Source organism: Protomyctophum bolini (genome assembly GCF_963924005.1).
Source record: "Protomyctophum bolini genome assembly, chromosome: 7".
In the NCBI taxonomy this organism is placed as follows: domain Eukaryota; kingdom Metazoa; phylum Chordata; class Actinopteri; order Myctophiformes; family Myctophidae; genus Protomyctophum; species Protomyctophum bolini.
Window position 1 is genome coordinate 16,140,463 of NC_137868.1, and position 22,302 is coordinate 16,162,764.

A 22,302-nucleotide genomic window follows, 5' to 3' on the forward strand; every position below is an offset into this window, starting at 1 on the left:
ACACTGCACCGTACCTCCACCCCCCTCTGGGCACTGTAACGACACACTGCACCGTACCTCCACCCCCCTCTGGGCACTGTACGATATGAGTTTGTTGGAGAAAATGGGAGCATAGGTGGGAAATAATGTAGCCTTCCCCTGGCACACGTTTCAAATATGAGTGAACCCGGAGAGGCGTGGAATTACCTTTGAATTGCCCTCTGCGTTATTTTAAGAGTGCAAAGAGATGGGCGAAAGGAGAGCCACTCTTCATGCGCAGGGTTAATGTGTGTCTCTGCTCACTTGTCAGATGTAATTGAAGGGAACAGCTTATGAAAATGAGGTGGCAGGGATGAGGCCTTTAATTAGATCAAGATCATGGACAGCAAAGAATTAGAATCCCCACTCTCATTACCCACAGCGAAAAATCTAGAGCAGCCAAGACGGTGGATATGCGGAGGGGAACTTCAATATCTCTGAGACAGTGTAATAAATGACGTTTTAAGGGAACATTCCTCGGTCGGTTTTGCCAGCACCTGCCTTGAATAACAAACTGCAAATCTGTAAGGTCACGTGAGCTTATGCTGAAATTAATGTCTTTTGTTGGAGTTAATGGCACCTCAAAGTCACCATATCCCCATACAAACGGCTTATTAGCTTCTATCATGTTACTGTTGTCATAATTTGTATGTAATCTCATGAATGTCAATTGCTCAAGCCACGCTTCAGTGCTGGGTGATACAACAATGGACCTCATGTGCCATCTAGTGGTGATGAATGCACAAAGTCTGGTTTGTTGGAGTTTATATAAAGGTTGTAAAATAATAGCTCAGATAGAGCAAATAATAGGTGGTCTAGAATAGTGTGGAAAAGATATTTTATTGCCTTTAATAACCTATTGGCTTGCAGGCTTGGTAATGGCATACTGCAGGTGTTCACTTGTCTTTCACCATTTCGCTAGACAAGGACAGGAGGACAATATATATATCGCTGATCAAATTAATTAGTCAGTGAATGCAGATGTTTCCAACACCCCTTGCACTGACCTTGACATCGTCCGATCAAGTCCACCGCACGTGACGTCATCCACATAAACACATTCGGGCCTCCCAGCTGCGACGTCAGAGCGCCGACGACGTCATCCGAGCTCAGTCGTGAGTGTTGTGCGCGCAGCATTTGCTCAGCACAGATATCCAAACCATCAGGAGGGACTACAAGCGTCAGTCGCTGACCCGAAGCCGTTTCGACATCTGCAAAAAAATATATAGAGGCAAACGAGTAACGTTTTTGTAGCAGAATAGTGCAGGAGCAGTAGAGTACACCCACAACACGTGTGTTTTTGTGGTCCAAAGTGATCAGAGATCCATACATTTGAGTTCAACCTCATCCGATCAGCCGATCTGAAGTTTGTACTTTAAATATTAGGTGAGTTGGCGTTTACTACCATAGATATGTTTACAACAACAAGAATCACACAAAACATACGGTGTTAGCGTGTAATAGCTGTCGGCAAAACCGCGCCAGACTTGCTTAGAAATGAATACGGCTTGCTGCTGCTATTATTCATTTGACGTAATAAGTAGAGAATCACATTGATTTTCCTGTTGGCATGGCCAGCTGATCCACATGCCCTATTTTAGGAATGTTATTATAGCTGAGAGAAGTTGCAGCTGCAAGTAGCAAACAAAGCTAACGCAAATACGCAACACTGGAAACGTGGGGGATGCTAGGCTGCTGCTTACCTTGTCAGTCATGGAGAGACATGTGTTTGTGTGCCATTTGCCAATGTGCCTGACTGAGGTGTAACGTTACAGTTTGTGTTGTGTTGGAGCAACTCGACTGCTCCTTTATGATTAAATTACCGCCATGAAAGTTAACACGATAGCTAATACCTAATGTTCCAGACTTCCAGTCAAAAGGACCTCAACTTAAATTGATTGCAGGCCACGGACCCCCACATGTTTTGTGCCAGGACTGGGTGCGCGGCGCGCGCATTAGATAATTTGTATCTGTTATATTAAAGTAATTCACTGGTTAATACTGGACTGGTCAAGGGGAGATACGATATCCCTAGAATGGCAGCGCTATTACATTTCTTGGAGTATTGCATAAGCTAATGCTACATAACGTTGCTATTAGCTTATGCTATGGCTATACATACATTACACAGCCACATATCTCACATGGTCACTCTCGGGAGTCCTCGCGGTGAGATAATTGTTCTATGTTCTCTAGTTTAATTTTCACATCATATATTAATTTAAACTTGTGGCAGAAAACGCGTGTTTTGTCAAATAACTCCACTTTTCCACGAGCTTCACAAGGAGCACATTCCCCTACCTGCTAGTACCTGGCGGCCGGGACCCTCACCCGAAATGACTGCTCTGCTTGACTAACTGCCTGGTTGGTTGGTTGATTGATTGATTGATTGATTGATTGATTGATTGACTGACTGAGTACAGTCAAACACTTAAAGAAGTCTAAAAGGATATCACTGATAAAGGTCCTTTCGGTTTGTTTCCATTCAGGTCCAGGGTATTCAATTCATAAAACAAAATTCAAATCATCACAAAAAAATAAATAGTGTATAGGTTGGGGGGGAAAGAAAGGGGGTTATAAAGGGGTGGGGGTTAGTCACTTGCAGGCTATTTCCTCTCCCTTTGGCCTGCTGAAAGGTGGATTTTCAGACCTGTTTTAAAGGATGCCAGTGATTTACATTTTTTGAGGGAAGGGGTCAGGGCACCCTTGGGTTAGGCTCGGGCAGGAGAATGCATGGGATGTCTCAAATCAATATTATACATCCTCTCATTGGGTTAACTACTAGTTGGTGAAATTAAACTGCTCCTAATTTTGCGGATCACACTGAGAACTGAGTCGTGACAGGCCTGTAGCTATATGACCATATTTAGGATACATTTTACAGAGCTCACTTAATAGAGACGATGTCATTTAAACCTATCATTATGCCAACGTATAGCAGGTCAAGGGACACGGTAATGAAACCGGTGGAATTGCAGATCATCTGTCTGGTAGATACGTGCTTTCAGAACCACTGAATTAAATTGCCTCCTCCTCTTTGCTTAGTGTTTCACATGCCAGTATGAAGTACATCCTGGTGACGGGCGGTGTCATATCTGGTATTGGCAAGGGCATCATCGCCAGCAGTGTGGGGACCATTCTCAAGTCCTGTGGCCTTCATGTTACAGCCATCAAAATCGACCCTTACATTAACATCGATGCTGGTACCTTCTCGCCTTACGAACACGGTGAGTGATTTGGAGAATGAATCCATTGAAGTGTTATTGCTGTAAGGCCAGTTATTGATGGGTTTGATTTTAGGCTTGGCAGATATTGCGATTGGACTTAATTATTCATGATTACATAACATTCCATGTATTTTCGCCAAAGGCAGAGCTTGCCTTTCCTGCATAAGTATGGCTGCAAATGAAGTTATATAACCAACCATGATGTAATCTTGCACTATGTTGTATTGTATTATTGTCATGATGTGGCATGGTTGATGACTTTTGTAGGTTGTAGCTGTGTTGCTCTTTACTTTTGTAATTATTCTGACAATAATATATGGCATGCAATGAAACCCCGCTTGTAAACAATAGTCATCTTCATCATGTTCAGACAAAATGTGTATTTATTACTACAAAATCTAATTGGCATGGTCTAAATCTTTTACAGATTTAGAATATACCACCCCTAAAAATACATTTCTCACATATTTCCCATATTTACAGTAGGCTGAACTTGGTCCAGATTAATATTTTCAGACAGTTACTATTGTCTCAATAAAAGACTGAGGAAGTTTTGAGTATAGGTTTGAATCTGCAGCCTATCATCATGCTTCTAAAACTTAGTCATAAAACTTAAGAGTCATAAAATAACCCATTTAGTCTTGAATGGGATAAGTAGTTTGTAATTGCTCATAACAAACATATTTTTTGAGGATTGTTGGTAGTCATATTGCTATGTTATAAACTGTGTGTGTTGCAGGTGAAGTATTTGTATTAGACGATGGAGGGGAGGTGGATCTGGACTTGGGTAACTACGAACGCTTCCTGGACATCCGGCTGACCAGAGACAACAACCTGACCACTGGCAAGATCTACCAGTCTGTTATCACCAAGGAGAGGAGGGGAGACTACCTGGGCAAGACCGTCCAGGGTGAGATTTGTTTGAGGGGTGTTATCCCCTCCTATGCACAGCTTTGTGTGTGTGTTTGTAGCACGGAATGTGATGATTTGATTGGCTGATGTATGATGATAAGAGTGTCCCTCACTTCACTTCACACAAGTGTGATTTCACAAACAATAGGTCAGGTGTAAATATCGCCTTTTTTCATTTCCCATATAAAAAATAAAATGCAAAATAAATCTCTGCAGAGTCTGCACCTCTGTATTTGTGGTCCCTTCACTGTAACAATGAACCTTTGACACCAGATTTTACTGTGTAAGGGAAATCCAGCGGGTCATGTCAATGATGTCATACAACTTGTTGACTCCATTTTGTTTTCCATACCTCGTCATCCAGTGGTGCCTCACATCACAGATGCAATCCAGGAGTGGGTGATGAAACAGGCCAAGGTCTCAGTAGATGAAGATGGGGTGGAGCCACAAGTCTGCGTCATAGAGGTATTACAAAATATAACTAGTTATTCACTGATTAGTCACGGTTGTTCTTGCTATGCATGTGTGTCTAACCATTCTATATGGTAGAGAATGTTAATACAATATATCCGGCACATCTGCAGTGGTCTCCCTAGGCTCTTCCATTGAGAAATAACAGATACCAAGTGTTGGGTAGAACGCATACTGGTTGACAGCTAGTACTGCCTGAGCCTCTTCCCTAACCAAGTGGGGATGCCTTATGCCATGATGAGATCAATTTGATCTCATCTGGTTCTGCAGTTCCATGATAAAGACATGCCAGAGTGCCCTTCTTCCTAGTGTTGAGTGTGAGTGTCGCACTTCAGTGCTCTTGGCGTCTAGGGTTTTTTGGTGGAGCGCCTTGGGCGCCTCAAGCAGAAAATAGTTTTTGGGAAAGGAGAACCTCTCATCAATTTTGTATGCAAAGGGTTGGAGAGACATGCCCCAAACATGTGTGGTACTCTGGACTTGATCCAAACAAAGCTCTCCGCTTGGCAATAAACGCTTTCTTGTTGCCAAGCGCTTGCGTTGGGTGTATGTAAGAGCATGGTCTTGACCTCTATATTTAAAGTGTAATGGGACAACTTGTAATTGAGTGTTTTGTTAACCCATCTTGTACTATTGTATTTTGATTTATTGTATTTTGATGCATATGCATTTCATCACATCCCTTAGTGTTCATTAATCTACATTGTCCTGACTAAATAAACAAAGTAAATAACTTGTGATTTGGTAAAAAATAATAACTTTGCTTGACTTGACTATTGGTGAGGGATGTTGGGAGTAGTGGAGGCTCTAATAGAAGGGTTATAGCAGTCACAGATTTGGGGGAAAGCTGATTTAGAGACCACATAACAGGGTAAGTACAGGGAAGAATGCTCTTGTGGGATTTGATCCTACTGGCATTGGTGTGTCTGGTTGCAGCCAAGTAGTATTTCCAGTACAAGCACAACCTGTGAGGATATTATTATATAAGCTGTGAAGTGAACTGAGACAGTGATGGCATGCAGTAGCCTTAAAACTTCTGTCTGTATGTTCTGACTTATGTAAGAGCCTGAGGTTTGAGCAGCAGTGGTGTATTGTAACAAGTGCGCGCGGACAACCTTGTCTGAGCTGGTGTTTTTCTATCAACAGCTTGGCGGAACGGTGGGGGACATAGAGAGCATGCCCTTCATAGAAGCCTTCAGACAGTTCCAGTTCAAAGTGAAGAGAGAGAACTTCTGCAACCTCCACGTCAGTCTCGTACCACAGGTATGTGTGTGACGTGAACAACCACAGGAACCAATATCCAATGTCCAGACCCTGTATACTCCTCGTCCAGAATCTATGCTTTGTCCCTTCCTTTTTTCCCCTCTATGGCAACCCTTTTATATCACTCTGCTGCACCTAAGAAAACATCCTTACCCTGCGCCCCTTAGGTGTAATATAATGACAATAAACCGTGGTCAGAGTTATTGCTTAAATAATTGTTGCTCTTTCTAATGCCAATTCCCATTCCTTTCCTTCAATAGGCCTTAGGTCCTTGTTATAGGAATATGTTCTTGGCTATAAAATAAAAGGAATAAGAAAAATATTGATGCCGTTTTTATGTGTTTTTGGCCTATATAAAATAAATAAAATGCATTTTTTATACACACTAATAAAAGGTAAAATATGTTCTTAATTGATATGCCTGGATAAATACACGTGAAATAAAACGGACAAAAACGGTGCTGTTTTTAACTACATTTGGAATGGGTGATTTAAAATGTAGGGTTGTGTTGCTCTTGCTCATAAACAATAAAAACTTTTTTCTGTCCTCAGCCCAGCACCACTGGAGAACAGAAAACCAAACCCACACAGAACAGTGTGCGGGAGCTCAGAGGACTGGGCCTCTCTCCAGACCTGGTGAGTCCAGATCCTTTACAATTCCTCCTAGATCAATTGGATTCGTTCATTATCTGATCCTGACATTCAGTCGTCTATTTTGTCAGATCATGTGCCGCTGTGCCACACCACTGGAAACCGCTGTCAAAGAGAAGATTTCCATGTTTTGCCATGTGGAGCCAAGTCAAGTAAGAATTATCCTGAAATAAATACACAAAATTGTTTCTTAGTTAGTTTTCCACTGCACAAATGTCTTTAGTAACGTTTTTTTTACATTATTATATTATTGGCTACATTGGCTGCTTACTACTAGAATGCCTAGACAAAAGCACTAGTGGAAAAACTAAAACAAAGGACATTTCAAGAACATGGTGTCTGTTTTTGGATAAGCACTGTTCTTTTGTTTTGGTTTTTTTCCGGCTAAAGAGCAGTCTATAACTCAAAGTTCATACTGCTGATTAAGACCACAATGACTTGTCAACTAAAGCCAAAACAGGCAGTTATTAACCTGCCTCTCAGGTTAAAGGATCTTTCATATGCATTTATTTAACCCGTAAATCGTTGTGCACATTTCGCACAACAACATTGCACACTTGACTGATGCATATATTCTATTAATTGCGGAATATTTCACAGAACTAAACACTAAATAGTCATCAAGCAGTGTGGGTGATTGTGTGGTTACTCACAATCACTTATTGAACACAAAAATAAAAATGAAATATTGGGTCCATTCTAAGATCACTTTAAAAAAGGAGAGTTTCACCTGCTGATCATGTACATTTTTGTCCCAGTTTGATGCTTGGGTAATTACTGCAGGCACATTAAAAAGAAGTCCCCTGTGATCCTAAACAGTGGCTGACAGACACACGTACAGTCATACACACACAGAGATGAGCCTTTCCTCAATCCACAGGCTGTAGGCAGCCTCAGACAACAAGATGCGATAAAAGCAGAAAGTCAAACTGGTCTGAATAAAAATTACGGACCAAATAATTCAGAGCAAGTGAGTGACTGACACGTGATTGACACAACATGATGAGGTTGATTCTTTTTTCTTTTTTTCGCGCAACGAATTTTGGGTGTAAAATATGGTCCGGTGTGCAAGCTCCCTTTAATGTGTGTTTTCTGTCTCTCCCAGGTGATCTGCGTTCATGACGTGTCGTCTATCTACAGAGTGCCTCTGCTGCTGGAGGACCAGGGTTTGGTGGAATACTTCTGTAAACGTCTGGACCTGCCTGTGGAGTTGAGAGCCCGATCCAAGATGCTCAACAAATGGAAGGAGATGTCCAACAGGTGAGAGACACAGGCCTTCTGAGTCCGACGACCACAGAGACTTCTTTTTGTGATGTTCGTTGTCGATTTCCATGAGAAGAACATGAAGGTCTAACAACGGATCTCAAAGTAAAGTTGAATGGTGTATAATAATTACAACAGCTTGGTGGAGAAGCAAGCCGTGACTGTTGCTGGGTTTAAACAAGCGACTTTTTGGCTACAGAGAGGTCTCAGGTCAATGAATCATAATGAATCTCAAATTTGAATTCAGTACAATTAAATGGTTGGTTACCCACATCCACAGTGAGGCAAATGAAGGAGAACTAAATATTTAACAAAATAAGTAGCATATTGGGAATGGTATTTGACATTTCTTTGTTGTTGAGCCGATGTGTTGGTCTTGTCGATATAGTGGACATTATTTTACCTTTTGATGACAAAAAAATAACGGATCTAAAAGCTCACAAATCAAAGCTTTTAAAAATAAATATTGGTCAAAACATCTGTAAATGTAGCATGGGTCGGGTTCTAGTTTTATTTGTTGTGCAAGTAGTATGTAGCCATGAGGTCCAGACTCATTCATCCTTCTCCCTTCCTCAGATCCGACCGCCTCTTGGAGCAGGTGTCCATAGCCCTGGTGGGAAAGTACACCAAGTTCTCAGACTCCTACGCCTCAGTCATCAAGGCCCTGGAACACTCTGCCCTCGCCATAAACCACAAACTACAGATCAAGGTAATCGTCACGGACCGGTGACCTTCAACGCTCTCGCTCGTGTGTGGTCTCGGCGTTTACACATTCTGGTTTTATGCTGACATACTGAATACTGATCGCGAGAGACTATTATTTTGCCTTTATTTAAAGTCTTGTCTGCCTGTTTGTCCTAGTGCTGCTCATAAAGCACTAGGTTCTAGCTATGACTGATGCATTCCAAGTAAAGTTCATTGTCATTTTTCTGTTCAGGATTTTAGTTTCTCTGGCACTGCTGAACACTCGCTGCCCTCATATAGTCATAATGAATTGCATTTTTGTTGCATGCATGTTGCTGTCTTGTGGCAAACATCTATCTACAGTAGCTTGTGAAAGAAAACTTGTACCTCAGTGGGACTTCATAGAGATAAATATTAAGGTAAAAAAAACAAGGAAGAATCCAATATCAGACAACAGCAGGTCATAATTGAATAGTAAATGTGTAGGATATGATGTGTAGGATACTTGATTAAACGGAATATACATTCTTGACAATTCTGTGATATTATTTTGTAAGAGTAGGTGACTTCACTTATTACAAAAGTTGAACTTTTTCATTTTCGAATGCAATAATTAGCTCTAGTGTTCCCGATTTCATTGCACTACTAGGACAAATACAAATGTAAAAACAAGAATTGATTATATCAATTAATTACCAGCAGACGGCTCATATGAAAACATGGTCACATGTTACTAACACTGTTTGTAATCCTCACAGTACATCGATTCAACAGACCTGGAGGCCGCCACACTGCAGGACGAGCCAGTCAAGTACCACGAGGCCTGGCAGAAACTCTGCAGCGCTGAGTAATTACACAGCTCATCAAAACACTAAGCAATTATACTATTCCTACTTGAGAGTGCCATTTAGGAATCACTGACACTTTGTTCCAAATATGCTCCCTCAGTGAATCTCCTCTATCCCTCTCCACAGTGGCGTGTTGGTACCAGGAGGTTTTGGTGTCAGAGGAACTGAAGGCAAGATCCAAGCCATCAGCTGGGCTAGGAAACAGAAGAAACCATTCCTGGGTAGGCATTTCCACAAACTGTTATCCACCATATAAATAAGGAAACCTCTGTCCCATCACTCTGTTCCGCATGGTTCTCCTCAGTGGGTTGAGCTATTGATCTCAACTTGCACACAGGCATTGACCATTAGCACAATGTTTATTAGCGTTTGTGTAAACCGGAGATTCAGAGTTCGGGCCATGAGATCTGTCGTCATGGTTACAGCCGCGCAGGCTATGGGTGCTCTAGCCGTTGGCTACACTAACTTGGCTCACACACACACAAACCGGCACAGACACAAAGGCAGAACATACTGTAGACGTTGCCAACTTCTAATGGGCTTTCATTTAGTGCCTGTGTCCACACATTTTATGAGTGGGGGCGCTTTGGATATCATCTCTTCATAGCACTAGTACGCATATTGGCACGTGCACTGTTTGAATCCACGTTGTGTTATTATTAGCTCACATAGCTTAGCTGAAACAGCATAAACATCAACGATTCACTTAAGGTCCTGGTAGATGGATTCTGCAAACGCCTTCTAAAACCTAACCTAAGGTTTCTGAAAACCTTCTAATTCTTATTAAAACATATATGTTGCTATATGTATACTATAGCAACGGCTTCAAAGGTATAACAACGTATAGGTTGCAGTGCACCAGGTCTAAATGGGTTATTGAACTAATGTCTGTATAGTCTCATAGTATCAGTAACCGGGATCTTCCAATCTCCAGCTCATTAATAAAAATAAAATCCATTAGCTTCAATTTGATGGTGTCGACTTCAATTTCATAGTGTTCCAGTTCCAATTTAATCTGCTCATTGCATCACCACTGCCAATGTAACTTGTTTATCCTGTATCCTGTGTGAGGTCTTTCTTGTGAGAGCTTTGTGAGTAACACTACTTTATTTTAAACCCATTTTGGGCGGGAACCCCTTTTGGTGTTAGCATTATGTTATGCTTTAGCTATTGAAAAATAGCAGCTCTACAAGCTCAGATCTACAAGCTACGAGCTTGTAGGTCTGCTATTTTAGAAAAATCGAAGAACATAGAAACATAGCTTTTTCAGAAAACTGTCAGGATGTAGAAGACATTTTTAGAATCTGTCGGTCTAAATGGGTTAACACACACAAAAAATAAATAACACTTACACCACCTTTAAGCATACACAGAAGTATGCTGCACACGGGGGACCTTGTTCAATTCCCGTTGCAGCATGTTACAACCTTGAACTATACAGTGTAATAACCATGTTGAACTTGTTCTGTGCAGGGGTTTGTTTGGGCATGCAGCTGGCAGTGTGCGAGTTTGCCCGTGATGTTCTTGGCTGGCAAGGTGAGAATCACTCGACTCACCCTCAGCGTATTTGAGTTGCTATAACAAGCTTTTCTTGTGTCTTTAATTTAGTTGTGTGCCGTTTATTGATGCTACACAGTGACTAATGTAATAGAAAATGTATAAACAAGTTTACAAATTGCTACAAATGATTGTGCATGGGGAAAAAAAGTTTATTAAAATGTTTTTGTCCTTTTCAGATGCCAACTCAACAGAATTTGATCCAGATACCAAACACCCAGTGGTAGGCAAATTATTATTATTTAATACAGAATGTGGATCAGTGTCTTTAATTATTGGAAATGCATGTGGTTAACTTAATCTCTTCAACTATACCTAATGATTATTCTATTTATTACTTTTTTAGATTAATCAAGTAATCGATTAAGCACTTAAGCATTATTATGTAAAATAGTCAAAATACAATATACAATAAAATTAACAGTTTTGATTATTTTCTATAATCGAATGAATTGATTAATTCGATTAACTCTTGCAACCCTAATCTCAACAGGTGATCGACATGCCGGAGCACAACCCAGGCGAGATGGGCGGGACTATGAGGTTGGGGAAGAGGCGGACCATCTTCAAGTCCAAAAACAGTGTGCTAAGTGAGTGGTGTTCTGAAATACACAGTCTACTTCTCCATATTCAGTAGACTATGTGCATTACTGGAGTCCCAAGGTTTCCTGAGGGTGGCATACTTGTCTCCGGTTCCAGGAGATTTAAGTCCTTCAAAATGTGTTTCCGGTTTAAGCATGCTGCTGCACCAATCTGTTCTTACACTACAGTACCTTATTCTGTATTGATCAGTCATTGACCCATACGGTTAAAGATTACAATGTTACGTCATGTAACATTCTGATTATCACATCATGGCCTGCTCCCCACCCCGGTTATAAAGACAAAGACATTCAATCTGACCATGAGAGTGAGCTGAGCTGTATGATTCCTACTCTTGGTTCCGGGCAGAGAATGAAACGTCTAAGATAGATTTTTTTTAGTATGACACAGCTGGGGAATAAAACCCCGACCTCCCACTCTGAAGACGGACACTGTAACCACAATGCTGGTATATATCTACGTAGGTGTAACTGTATGTATCTGTATCTGTAATGTAAAAGCATGATTGAATAGGATAAATGTGCTAGTAATTATTCATACTGTGGGCTAGTGCCTGCCTAGAATCCATACATTCGACCATCAGCTGAAAGCGCAGTGTATTTTCCACACTTCCTCTGTGCACAAACATTTTCTGCATGCAGTCACACCACCCCAACACAAATATAATAATGCAATTTAAAGAGCAATACATCTCACCTGACTGTTAACACTGTCCAGGGTCCACTTACCTAGTGTGCCTTGTACTATTATATCTGCTGTATGGTATTAAATTGCTAATATCTCATCATTGCAGGAAAGCTGTATGGAGATGCAGATTATGTCGATGAGAGACACAGACACAGGTTTGAGGTAAGATCTATGGACCGTGTTTTCCGATCTTTTATTCTGGAAAGTCATATTTTTAAGAATTTCCTCCCTTCCTAATTTATGTCTCATGGATTAATATCCAGCTCAGGGCTATAACTCTTGAGATTTCAATTTACACTGAGGATTTTACAGTGTAGATTGGGGTTCCGGAGATGAAACCAAAAAAGTCTGTGGTCTAATTTAATGCTGATCAGATGGGACGTGAATAAGAAAACTCTTGACCGGTCGAAACAACCTGTGGGGCAGTCAGCTGAGGCTTGTCAGTATATGGCAAGAAAGCGACTCTGTCGTATATGACATATACTTTACAATCTGCTTCCACATGTCATGTGGTCACGTGAGAGGGATCGCGTTAGGTGCAGTGTTGCTCCAGCAGGCACGATAATCTTTAAACATCCTGTAGTGTGTGTGATGAGCCAATATTTTAAAGTTTGTGCATGATTAAGATCATAGAGAAGAGAGAGTAGCGTGTGATGCAACCATATTTCCAAATCGTATAACGCATCCCTTTGTTAAATCTATCTCCCATATGGGGAAATATGTTTTAAAGTCATTAAAGTGGCCCATTAATTCATAGCCTCTCGATCATTCTTCCTATAATAGTTTTGTGTGACTTTTTATTTTAATAAGATTCATGTTTTTATTGCATACTATAACATTTGACAGGCTCAGTAGTAGGACACGCAAAAGCTGAGGTTCTTAGAAAAATGTTTTTCAGAATGAAACTCCACTCAAGCTGCTTGTCACGCATTAAGTATAATTATTATATTGTCTGTGTAAATAAAGAGATACAAGTCTGAGCAGATAAAGTAATTACCTGTCATAAGAGAATCTCTTTCTCAAATTTTGTGTGCAGTATTGCTGATTAAGGGCATGTGACACAGCAACGAACATGATCAAGCCAGACTTGAAGTTCATGAGATTCTGCTGGCTTTCTGGAATAAACCCCAGATTAACTTTGGGCCACATCTTAAACTCCCCTATGTGGAAAAACGTCTCTGAATGAAAGAAACTTACATTGCTTCGTTTGCAGGTGAACCCTGAGCTGAAGCACCACTTTGAGGAGAGAGGTCTTCGCTTTGTGGGCCAGGATGAAGAGGGGGAGAGGATGGAGGTCATTGAGCTGGATGGTGAGTCCATCTGGGCCAAATGATTGGCACGAGAAAACAAATGGGGAAAGTATATACAGTTGGATGGGGCACAGCACTGAGTAAGCAGAGCCATATCACATTGCATCATTATATACATGTTATCAAGCTTTTTTTAAACAACTGGCACCAATCTTTTGCAGTAATTTTGGGACAAATAGCTGCATTTTCACTCAAAATTATTTAAATAGTATACAAAAGAAAAAACCTCATTTAAATGTGCAGTAGGTCTAGAGGTCTACTCGATACATGTAGTTGTCCTTTGGATGGTTGCATTCCATTGGCTAACCTTCTTTTATCAGAGCAGTTCACAAATCTTGCTGCTGTGTTTCCACATTGTTGTATTTCTCCCAATAGGTATGGGAGTTTTCTATCGTTGGTCATGTTTTCAAACTCACTTTGTGTGTAATCTGTGGGATGTATGTGTCTGATCTATTATTATTATTACTACACAGTAGCAGTCCAGCTAACACCATAACATGTGTCAAACATTGATCCCAAGTTAGTTTTCTGTCCTTTTTTTGTAATGTAATGTACTATTTAATAGCTTCTCTGAAAAATACTGACATGTTCTTTCAGACCACGGTTATTTCGTGGGTGTGCAGTACCATCCAGAGTTTACCTCTAGGCCCATCAAGCCATCTCCACCATACTTTGGTCTTCTGCTGGCCGCTGCGGGAAAGCTCCAGAGCTACCTTCTTAAAGGCTGTCGCCTCTCCCCACGGTAAGCATGTACATCCCGAATTAACGGGATTTAGAGCTGTAAATTTCAGGTGTTTGAGGTGCAATGCACTCAACACAATATCGGTGTTTTAGTATCGAAACATTTGTCTGTTCAAGGAGTGCATATCAGTATCACAACATTGAGGCGGCTATCAATTATTTTCTTAGCAATTATTCTATCAATTTCTATTTAGATTTATCAAATAATCTTGAAGTAAATGTTTTTATGTGGAAAAATTCAAATTGATAGTTTGATTAAGCCCTATTTTATACTTCATCATACAACACTGTCACACAAATAAGAAAATAGCCAATCTACCAACTCACCATCATGTTGCACACCCCTAAATGTACGTGTACCACAACTTTTAGCATGGGTGTGGCACATGTCTATGTTCCGACTCATTGCTTGGTCAAAACAACTCGTGTTACATTGTGGTGGATGGATGCATTAATTCAGGTTATTGTCTTTTGCTTCCATTACAGGGACACGTACAGTGACCGCAGTGGCAGCAGTTCTCCTGAGTCTGAGCTTTCAGAACTGAAGTTCCCTTCTGTGTCCCAGGACTAAGGCTTCATTCATGCTTCGTCATATGGACCCCTTTGACAACAAAATAACATATTTTCAGCTGAAAAACGTTAATGGAACTTGCATCATTTTTCAACGTGTGAAAGGGTCTCATGACAAAGTACACAGTTAATGATTAGCCATCGAATCCCTGTTGGACACTACTGGTTTGGTCTGTGCCTGTTACCTCCTGATCAGTGGACTCTGTGGACGTCAACAGAACAATCAGTCATCTCGCTGACAATCATATCACTGGAAAAGGTCATGAAGAAACAATAGTCTGCCATCGCAGTGAAAATGTTTTTAGGTATCACTAGGAGTTGTAAAAAGAAACATTACTCCTGGAATATGATTCTCCTGCTGTATATTTTACTTCAGCGTTAGATTGGATGTAAAGCTAATTTGTTGGCTAAAATGCTAGTGGTGTTTTAGACTCGCAAAATGCACGTCCTATAATGGCATGATTTCCATGGGTTCAGGCTTAATGTGGCCAGTCTATGACATCAGTAGAAACAGACAGACCCTCTTCTAGATGGCTCGCTACTGCAAAAAAACACCATGCTACTGTATGAAGATAATGCAGTATTTCTATAAGAATGTGACATGAGTTTGGATTATTAAATATCCTACATTTTAAGTATTAATTTGCACTATTGTGCAGCAGTTTTAAGCAGTGGTTCTCTGTTCTACCCAGACTAACTGTGCCTTGGCTGAACCACTGCTATAGAGAACCCTGTTTTGGATGAAATATTGGTGCACTAAAGAATTGAGTCAGCGGCAAAAGGGATATGATCTTATTATATGAGCTTTCGTGTGCATCGTCTTTTATCATTAAGACGGATGCATGGTCAAGATTACGAGCCAGTGGAGAAGAGCCAGTGTTGTCTGCAGCAATAACTAGGACATGCATATGAATTACACAGGGATCAACACAGTAGATAATGCATAGGTAGGAAGGAAGTTATCATTTTTATGCATTTTCTTTTTTCTTTTCTTATTGACGACGATGATGGCTACTGGATAATCTGTGCAGAGTAGACCATATACATAGACCATGGTGAACATTGTTTCAGTTACGTTTATTTATCAATTTGAAATGCCTGTTTTTGTGTTCATATTTTATGTTTTGTTTGTCTAAAATCCATTTAGTGATGTTTTTAGTTCTCTTCACAAAGATCACACTGCTGTTCAGCAATCGAAGACTTGACCAGTTTGACCACATTAACCCCCTGGCATCCCTATTTTGGGCATACAACATTCTCAAAAATAGCCTGGGCTATAAAACCCAGATCACGCTTGAATCTGTGAAATACTACAGCCCGTTTGTGTGTTTTCAAACTATCTGGCATTGCACTGCATGGTGTGTACACAGCATATTGAAATCTTTATTTTAATTATGAGAATAAATTGACGGAGAACAAAAAAGCAATTAGTCTGGTTTATTCAATACACAGGTTTTCACATGCAAAATGGATGTTCAGCCACAGGCTAGGTTGTTTGATTGTTGTCCAGCCTTTTAGCCTGGCAAGCTCATTCTGGATCAAACTATAAATTATGCATAAAGAAAAGAATGACCAAAGGGCCAGATGTCTCATTGTACTTGATTTCAATAACATGTTTGTATCAGGGCTAAGCTGCATCTAATGTAGAGGAAGATAAGTGAATAATTCAGTTGACTTGGAGAAAGAGGCTTCACTACATACAATTGATGTTTTCAAAGACAAAGTCCTTTTGGGATCCACTGGCATGCCTAATCGTTGATCGTGATCTAGAGTCTTTTAGACCCCCCCCCATACCTCGGTGTTATTTTAAAGATGGAGTGCCATGATTTTTTTCCACCGTAAAACATGATCATCAGGTTCTATTATATACGGAGGAAGAATTTTTTTCAAAAAAGTGTACAGTATTTGTTAATGTCGTTTTTATGTGTGCATGCCCACCAGTTCATTAAGTATGCCTGGTTTGTCTGATGGGTGGTGAGGTGATCCACCTGAACTGAAGCCACACCCACAGCTGTTGTTGTATGATAAAGGGGGAGGGGCTGATAGTGTGATGTCCCTATTACTGTTTTTTTTTCATTGGCACGTTTGACTGTCAAGGTTTCAGCCTCCAGGAAGAAACCCTAAATACAAAGGGAAGACATCATTGCACATAACCACACCAAGGGGTCTAATGAACTACTGTCACCTCTTAAACACATGGAAAATTGGAAAAATGTACAAAAATCATCTTTAACTCAATAGAGAGAGCCTGGAACCCACTCAACAATAACATTAATTCAGTCAGGAATGGATTGGAGTGATCTTTTGACTCATGAATGTAAAGTGAAATTCGAAACTCTTGAGTATTAAAAACTATCTCATGCAAATGATATGTAATGCTGGATATTAGCTGTTAGCATACAGAAATCCTAGGAAGAAATGCAGCCAAACTGTTTGATAGATTGTCAGCAAAACAGGAGGTGTGCACAGAAAATGTCAGATCCGCAAGCTCTGTGTGACAGCACACGCAACAAAGTATAACAACTCAGTCAATATTTCATTTGAAGATTTCTTCCCAGACTATGCCTATTAGTTCAACATTTTTCTTACATTTTACGGAAATAGTACTTGAACAGTGGACTATAGATTAGCCTACATGAAAGTAGGGTTGCTAGAAAACGAAATCAATAGGTACTACTAGTACTACTGCACAAAAATTCAATTTTAGCTGTGCAGCTAACCAAAACATATTGGGTGGTTCTGCTTTTTTTTATCAGTGAGTGAGAGTGAGACACCAGTGAGTCATTTAATGCTGGTAACCGAGATATGCACTATTCTATTCCAGGCACTGGCAAAAATGTAATTACTTTTCAGTAATATCAATAATATTATGATCTTAGAAAAAACAACATCCAAGGCCATTTTTCTACCATAAAAAAAACCATAACACTGAAGTCATAACTAAATATAACCAGATCCGTAACATGCCATGGAATTTATATCCTGTGCCTTGTATACACGGGGCCTGCTTTTTCCCAGGGGGCTTCAGAGCTTGTATTGTTCTTGTTGTGAACTTCCCTTTTTGAATAGCTACAGTTCAGTCAGCCATGGAGGCCTGGAGGACCATAAAACCTATTGCTGTAGTTGAATGACTCACTGGTATCATGTATGGAGACTATGAACTGAATACTGACACTGATATGCTCCACATTGTCAGCTTAGTATACGTGAGTGCTCGGTAAACAATGAATGCTGGTGCAGCAGCAGTGATAACAGGAAATGTATTGGTAGCTTTGCCTTAATACGGTGATGAATACTTTCACTTCCCTATTATTTCTCTCCCACATACATACAGTATAGCACTCCCTTTCCAACAGCCAACCCTCCCTCGATCCCTTCCTCCATCGGCTCCTTCTCTCATGCCCCTCCTTTTGTCAAGTATAAACACGCACCAGAGGCAAACTTTGGAAGTCCCCACCCCTGTATTGCGCACACATTCCCTCACCGATACACCCGTGCACACACAACACACTTATAGTAGCAGTGAAGACCAGCAACTTGGACGACGACAGCCAAAAAAAAGGGGTCTTATTGATCTCTCTGCACTTGGCAGGACGGGAATGTCTGTGCACCTAACTTTCCCCTGTTGAGGATCTCACACTAACTCCTAGAGACAGATTGGAGCTGCAGGTGTTCCGCTGTGTGTGAGGGTGTTGGCAGACTTGAGGGCACGGCACTGCTCTGGAGCATGTGAGATTTATGAGGAGTGGCGTCAACTGGCTCTTTCTCAACCCTGGGAGTGTCTGGGATACAGGGAACCATCTTGGCCTCCGACTGGCTGTGCTCTCGCTCTGGGAAAGGACTGTCACACTCTCTCCACATCTCTCGCTCGATCCTCATCTCTCCTTCTACCCAAAGGGTTCACTGCAACCTCATTCTTCGCTCCTGACCCTTTTGTCCTCAATTTCTCTTTTTTCTTCACAGTAGCTATACCGTACTTTATCTCTTCTCCTGGGGTTTCCTCTCCTGGGTTTTTCTTCTCCACTTCCACAGCGAAACTGCTTTTTCTTCTAACTTGGACTCTTTATTTCCACAACTCCCACCCATCCACCCTCCCTTTCCTTGTCCCTCCTATCCCTGGCCATTACTGGCAGGCGGCCATGGACCTTTCCCTGTGGCAGTACCAGTTCAGGGTCATCATGCTGGGGGACTCCACTGTGGGGAAGTCTTCCCTGCTGAAGCGCTACACAGAGGACCAGTTCTTGGAGTGCATCAACCAGACTGTGGGCGTGGACTTCTATGTTCACTTCCTGGAGGTGGAGCCGGGGGTCCGGGTCAAGCTGCAGTTCTGGGACACGGCCGGGCAGGAGAGGTTCAGGTGAGGATAAGGTGACGTCTGGCTCTGGAAAACCAGTGGTGGAAAGCAACTAAGTACATTTACTTAGACTATACTGTAGACTACTCAACTACAAGGTATTTGTACGTTACTTGAGTATTTCCAATTTTCAATACTTTTACTTCTACTCCACTACATCTCGCATCCAAATACTCAAATTATTTGAAAACATAACATTTCAGGCATTTGAAAATAGCCGATCTACAAGTTCACAATGTGTCGCGATGCAACGCATTGTGAGCTTGTAGATCTGCTATTTCATTCTGCTCATTAAGGCCTATTCATACTCCAGTTTTAGGTGATATGGTGACAACCGAAACGATGGTGACCGGCGGTGACCACCGCAGCATGTCATATTTTACTTTCCGGTCGTCACCTTATCCCCTAAAACAGGAGTATGAATAGGCCTTTAGTGTAATCATGTATCTTATACATGTGAGATATTATAATCTCTCTTTTATTGTGGTTTCTATATCTCTCTCGCTCTCTCTCGGTCTCACCCTCTCCTTCTCTTAGGTCAGTGACTCGTTCTTACTACCGCAACTCTGTCGGAGGTCTGCTGGTTTTTGACCTGTCCAACCGAGACTCCTTCGATCACATCAAGGAATGGCATGCAGAGGTGTGCGAGCGCGTTCAGCCGCATACGGTGCTGTTCGTTCTGGTGGGCCACAAGAGCGACCGGGATGCCCAAGGGCAGAGGGTGGTGAGCAGGGTAGAGGCCGAGAAGTTAGCGGGCCAGTTGGGGACGCCCTATGTGGAGGCCTCGTCCAAGACCGGCCACAGTGTGAAAGAGGCCTTTGAGCTTATCACCCGGCGGGTCTATCAGGGTCTGCTGAGCGGTGAAGTGGAACTAAGGGAGGGATGGGATGGGGTCAAGTGTTCTGCTCCCCGAACACTGGAGCTACGGAGCCAGCCAGGAGCCAGCCAGGCCAGTACAGAACCATCGAAAAACAAGAAGTGCTGTGTATGAGCAGCAGGTGAGATGCTCGGGGAACTGACATGAGACATAAAACAACATAAAACCCCAGCACAAAAACCGTCTCCAACACCAATGCAGAGTGGTGATTTCAGGGGGGGAAATAAATAATTCCCACTACTAATGAAATAATATATAACGTGATCAATGTAGCCTACTGCCAACTTGAAAACCGAGTAGTCACGGTCCAGACATGATCAAACACTTTCAGAACCAGGACAAATAAACAAAGTGACAAAGTTAACAATGTGATGACAAGATGAACACAATTCAATATCACAACATTTTTGACCAATACACACACACTTTTGCTCATGTTAATATGGTCAATGAGCAAGATTGCCGGACAAACTATAAAATCGAATCTATATAGCACAAAACAATGAAGTCTTCTGATCTAAAGAAAAACACTAAGTTTAGAAATGTTTGCACATTGTTTTCTGGACTGAAAATTCCTAGCCAAGCTTAGCTTCCACTCAATGATTTCTGGCAATGGCATTGTCACAAGGGCAATAGGCTATGCCAGCATAGGGAGCACTGGCTGCATGTATGTTGCTTTAATATTTTTTGCTGTTTAACAGCAGATGTAATTTCTTTGCACATGAGAATAAATGATATATTATACAATATTTAACATGTGTTATATATAATAAAATGGTTGCTGCTGGGGCTGATGATTGCTTCAGCTTGACTTGTGTTTGGCTTCCTTGATTGAAGAGTAGTAGTAGTTGATGTCTGATCTTGCTCAGCTCAAGATCAAGACAAACATCCCCATGATGATTGAGAAAACATCCCCATCAAGTGGGCTAATGGCAGTAGTGATCATCTAGATTCTAGTTGCAGCAACTTTGTCATGAGTTTGAATACATCTTGAGGTAGGCCTATATTTGCTATGTAATTCCTTGACTTAATTAATATTTTTATCTTAAGATACGTAGGCCTATAGATTAATTAAGCATCCATTGAATTGAGCGTGTTTGACTGGGGAACAAACTGAGCCACATAGCCTCAAGCACAACCATGTACCAAACGCCCTATGCATGCAGCCTGTTCATTAAATATTCAAATATTCATCAGTGCATTTCACTTAGGCACCCTATTAATCTTAGGACTGAAATATTTATATTGTAAACTGGATCATATTTTAGCCCCTCCAATGCCCATCTTTGTGGGTCTGTGTGAACACAAACATTGGCTGATGATTGGCTGATCACCCCATAGCGATGATTTGATTGGCTGTGCAGGCACATTGTCGTGTCAGAAAACGCCTAGACCAGGCTTCTGGGTTTTTAATCAGCCGGTGGATGGAAATGATACTTGTGCGCGTCGGGAAAAAAACGGAAATGCTTTGCCAACGCTAAAAGTTGAAGCCGCACATGAGCGTCATTTCCACCCTCCAGCTGTTTAAAAACCAGGAAGAGATGCCTGCTCTAGGCGTTTTCTTACCGCCACTTGACACATATATGTGCCCGGCACCCATTGAAAATAATAGTGAGGGCAGAAAAGTGAAGACACCAAAAGTGATTGGCCGGAATGACATTTGTGATGATTTGATTGGCTGAGCACGGAATGTGATGTATGATGATAAGAGCTCTACCTTCTCACAAAACAGTAGTTACCTGTTATTCATATTCAGTATTGATACTGATTAAGACGGGTGAATTTACTTTAGCTAATACATTTTCATTCAAGTTAGTGCAGTAAATCATTTTTAATTGGATGACTCTTTAAAGCTTTTCAAAATGACAGTGGGCACCTGTCTGAAATTGCCACCCTAATAGCTGCTGCGCTGCAGCATACTCCGGTTATAGTTAAATGTATTTAATTTGGTGTATGCTGCCAACTTTGATTAACGCAGATGAAATCATGTCCTCTGATGGGTGACTGACCACAGGCATTGTCTCACTCAATTTGGATCAAGGATTACTGCTTTGTCCAGTCCAAAACAGACTTGATGTGGTGTAAAAAACCTCATTCAATCCACTAGTCTGGCTCATCACCTCATTTTCTGTACCAGTGACAATGCCAGGAGCCACAGGAACACATAAAGAACCTGCTGGTCCTGCTACTTCCACACTATATTTGTGACCTGTGCCCGTCAGGCACCGGTCTACTTTGGAATGATGTAAGTTTGGAAATGTTGTATGCA

At 41.3% G+C, this 22,302-nt stretch overlaps 2 protein-coding genes across 2 annotated transcripts; both read left to right on the forward strand.

Moving 5' to 3' along the window:
• The first annotated feature begins 1,191 nt into the window (after window positions 1–1,191).
• On the forward strand, window positions 1,192–16,383 carry LOC308318488 (CTP synthase 1). Its single transcript, XM_080768058.1, has 18 exons — window positions 1,192–1,404; window positions 3,064–3,245; window positions 3,985–4,155; window positions 4,522–4,622; window positions 5,772–5,888; window positions 6,441–6,524; window positions 6,611–6,691; window positions 7,645–7,799; window positions 8,379–8,511; window positions 9,245–9,333; window positions 9,461–9,555; window positions 10,808–10,870; window positions 11,071–11,114; window positions 11,385–11,481; window positions 12,288–12,343; window positions 13,395–13,491; window positions 14,089–14,233; window positions 14,719–16,383. The coding sequence occupies exons 2-18, from the start codon at window positions 3,080–3,082 to the stop codon at window positions 14,801–14,803; spliced, it is 1,779 nt and encodes a 592-aa protein (XP_080624184.1). The 5' UTR covers window positions 1,192–1,404; window positions 3,064–3,079; the 3' UTR covers window positions 14,804–16,383.
• Window positions 16,384–18,469: 2,086 nt separating this feature from the next.
• On the forward strand, window positions 18,470–20,844 carry rab42b (RAB42, member RAS oncogene family). The gene is made up of 2 exons (XM_080767644.1): window positions 18,470–19,159; window positions 19,694–20,844. Exons 1-2 carry the CDS (start codon window positions 18,942–18,944, stop codon window positions 20,145–20,147), a joined length of 672 nt encoding a protein of 223 aa, XP_080623770.1. The 5' UTR covers window positions 18,470–18,941; the 3' UTR covers window positions 20,148–20,844.
• The last annotated feature ends 1,458 nt before the right edge of the window (window positions 20,845–22,302 follow it).

Coding starts and splice junctions, on each gene's coding strand:
- LOC308318488 (XM_080768058.1), top strand. CDS start 3,080: ATGAAGTACATCCTGGTGACGGGCGGTGTCATATCTGGTATTGGCAAG. Junction 4,156..4,521: donor CCTGGGCAAGACCGTCCAGG/GTGAGATTTGTT, acceptor CTCGTCATCCAG/TGGTGCCTCACATCACAGAT. Junction 6,525..6,610: donor TGGGCCTCTCTCCAGACCTG/GTGAGTCCAGAT, acceptor CTATTTTGTCAG/ATCATGTGCCGCTGTGCCAC.
- rab42b (XM_080767644.1), top strand. CDS start 18,942: ATGGACCTTTCCCTGTGGCAGTACCAGTTCAGGGTCATCATGCTGGGG. Junction 19,160..19,693: donor GCCGGGCAGGAGAGGTTCAG/GTGAGGATAAGG, acceptor TCCTTCTCTTAG/GTCAGTGACTCGTTCTTACT.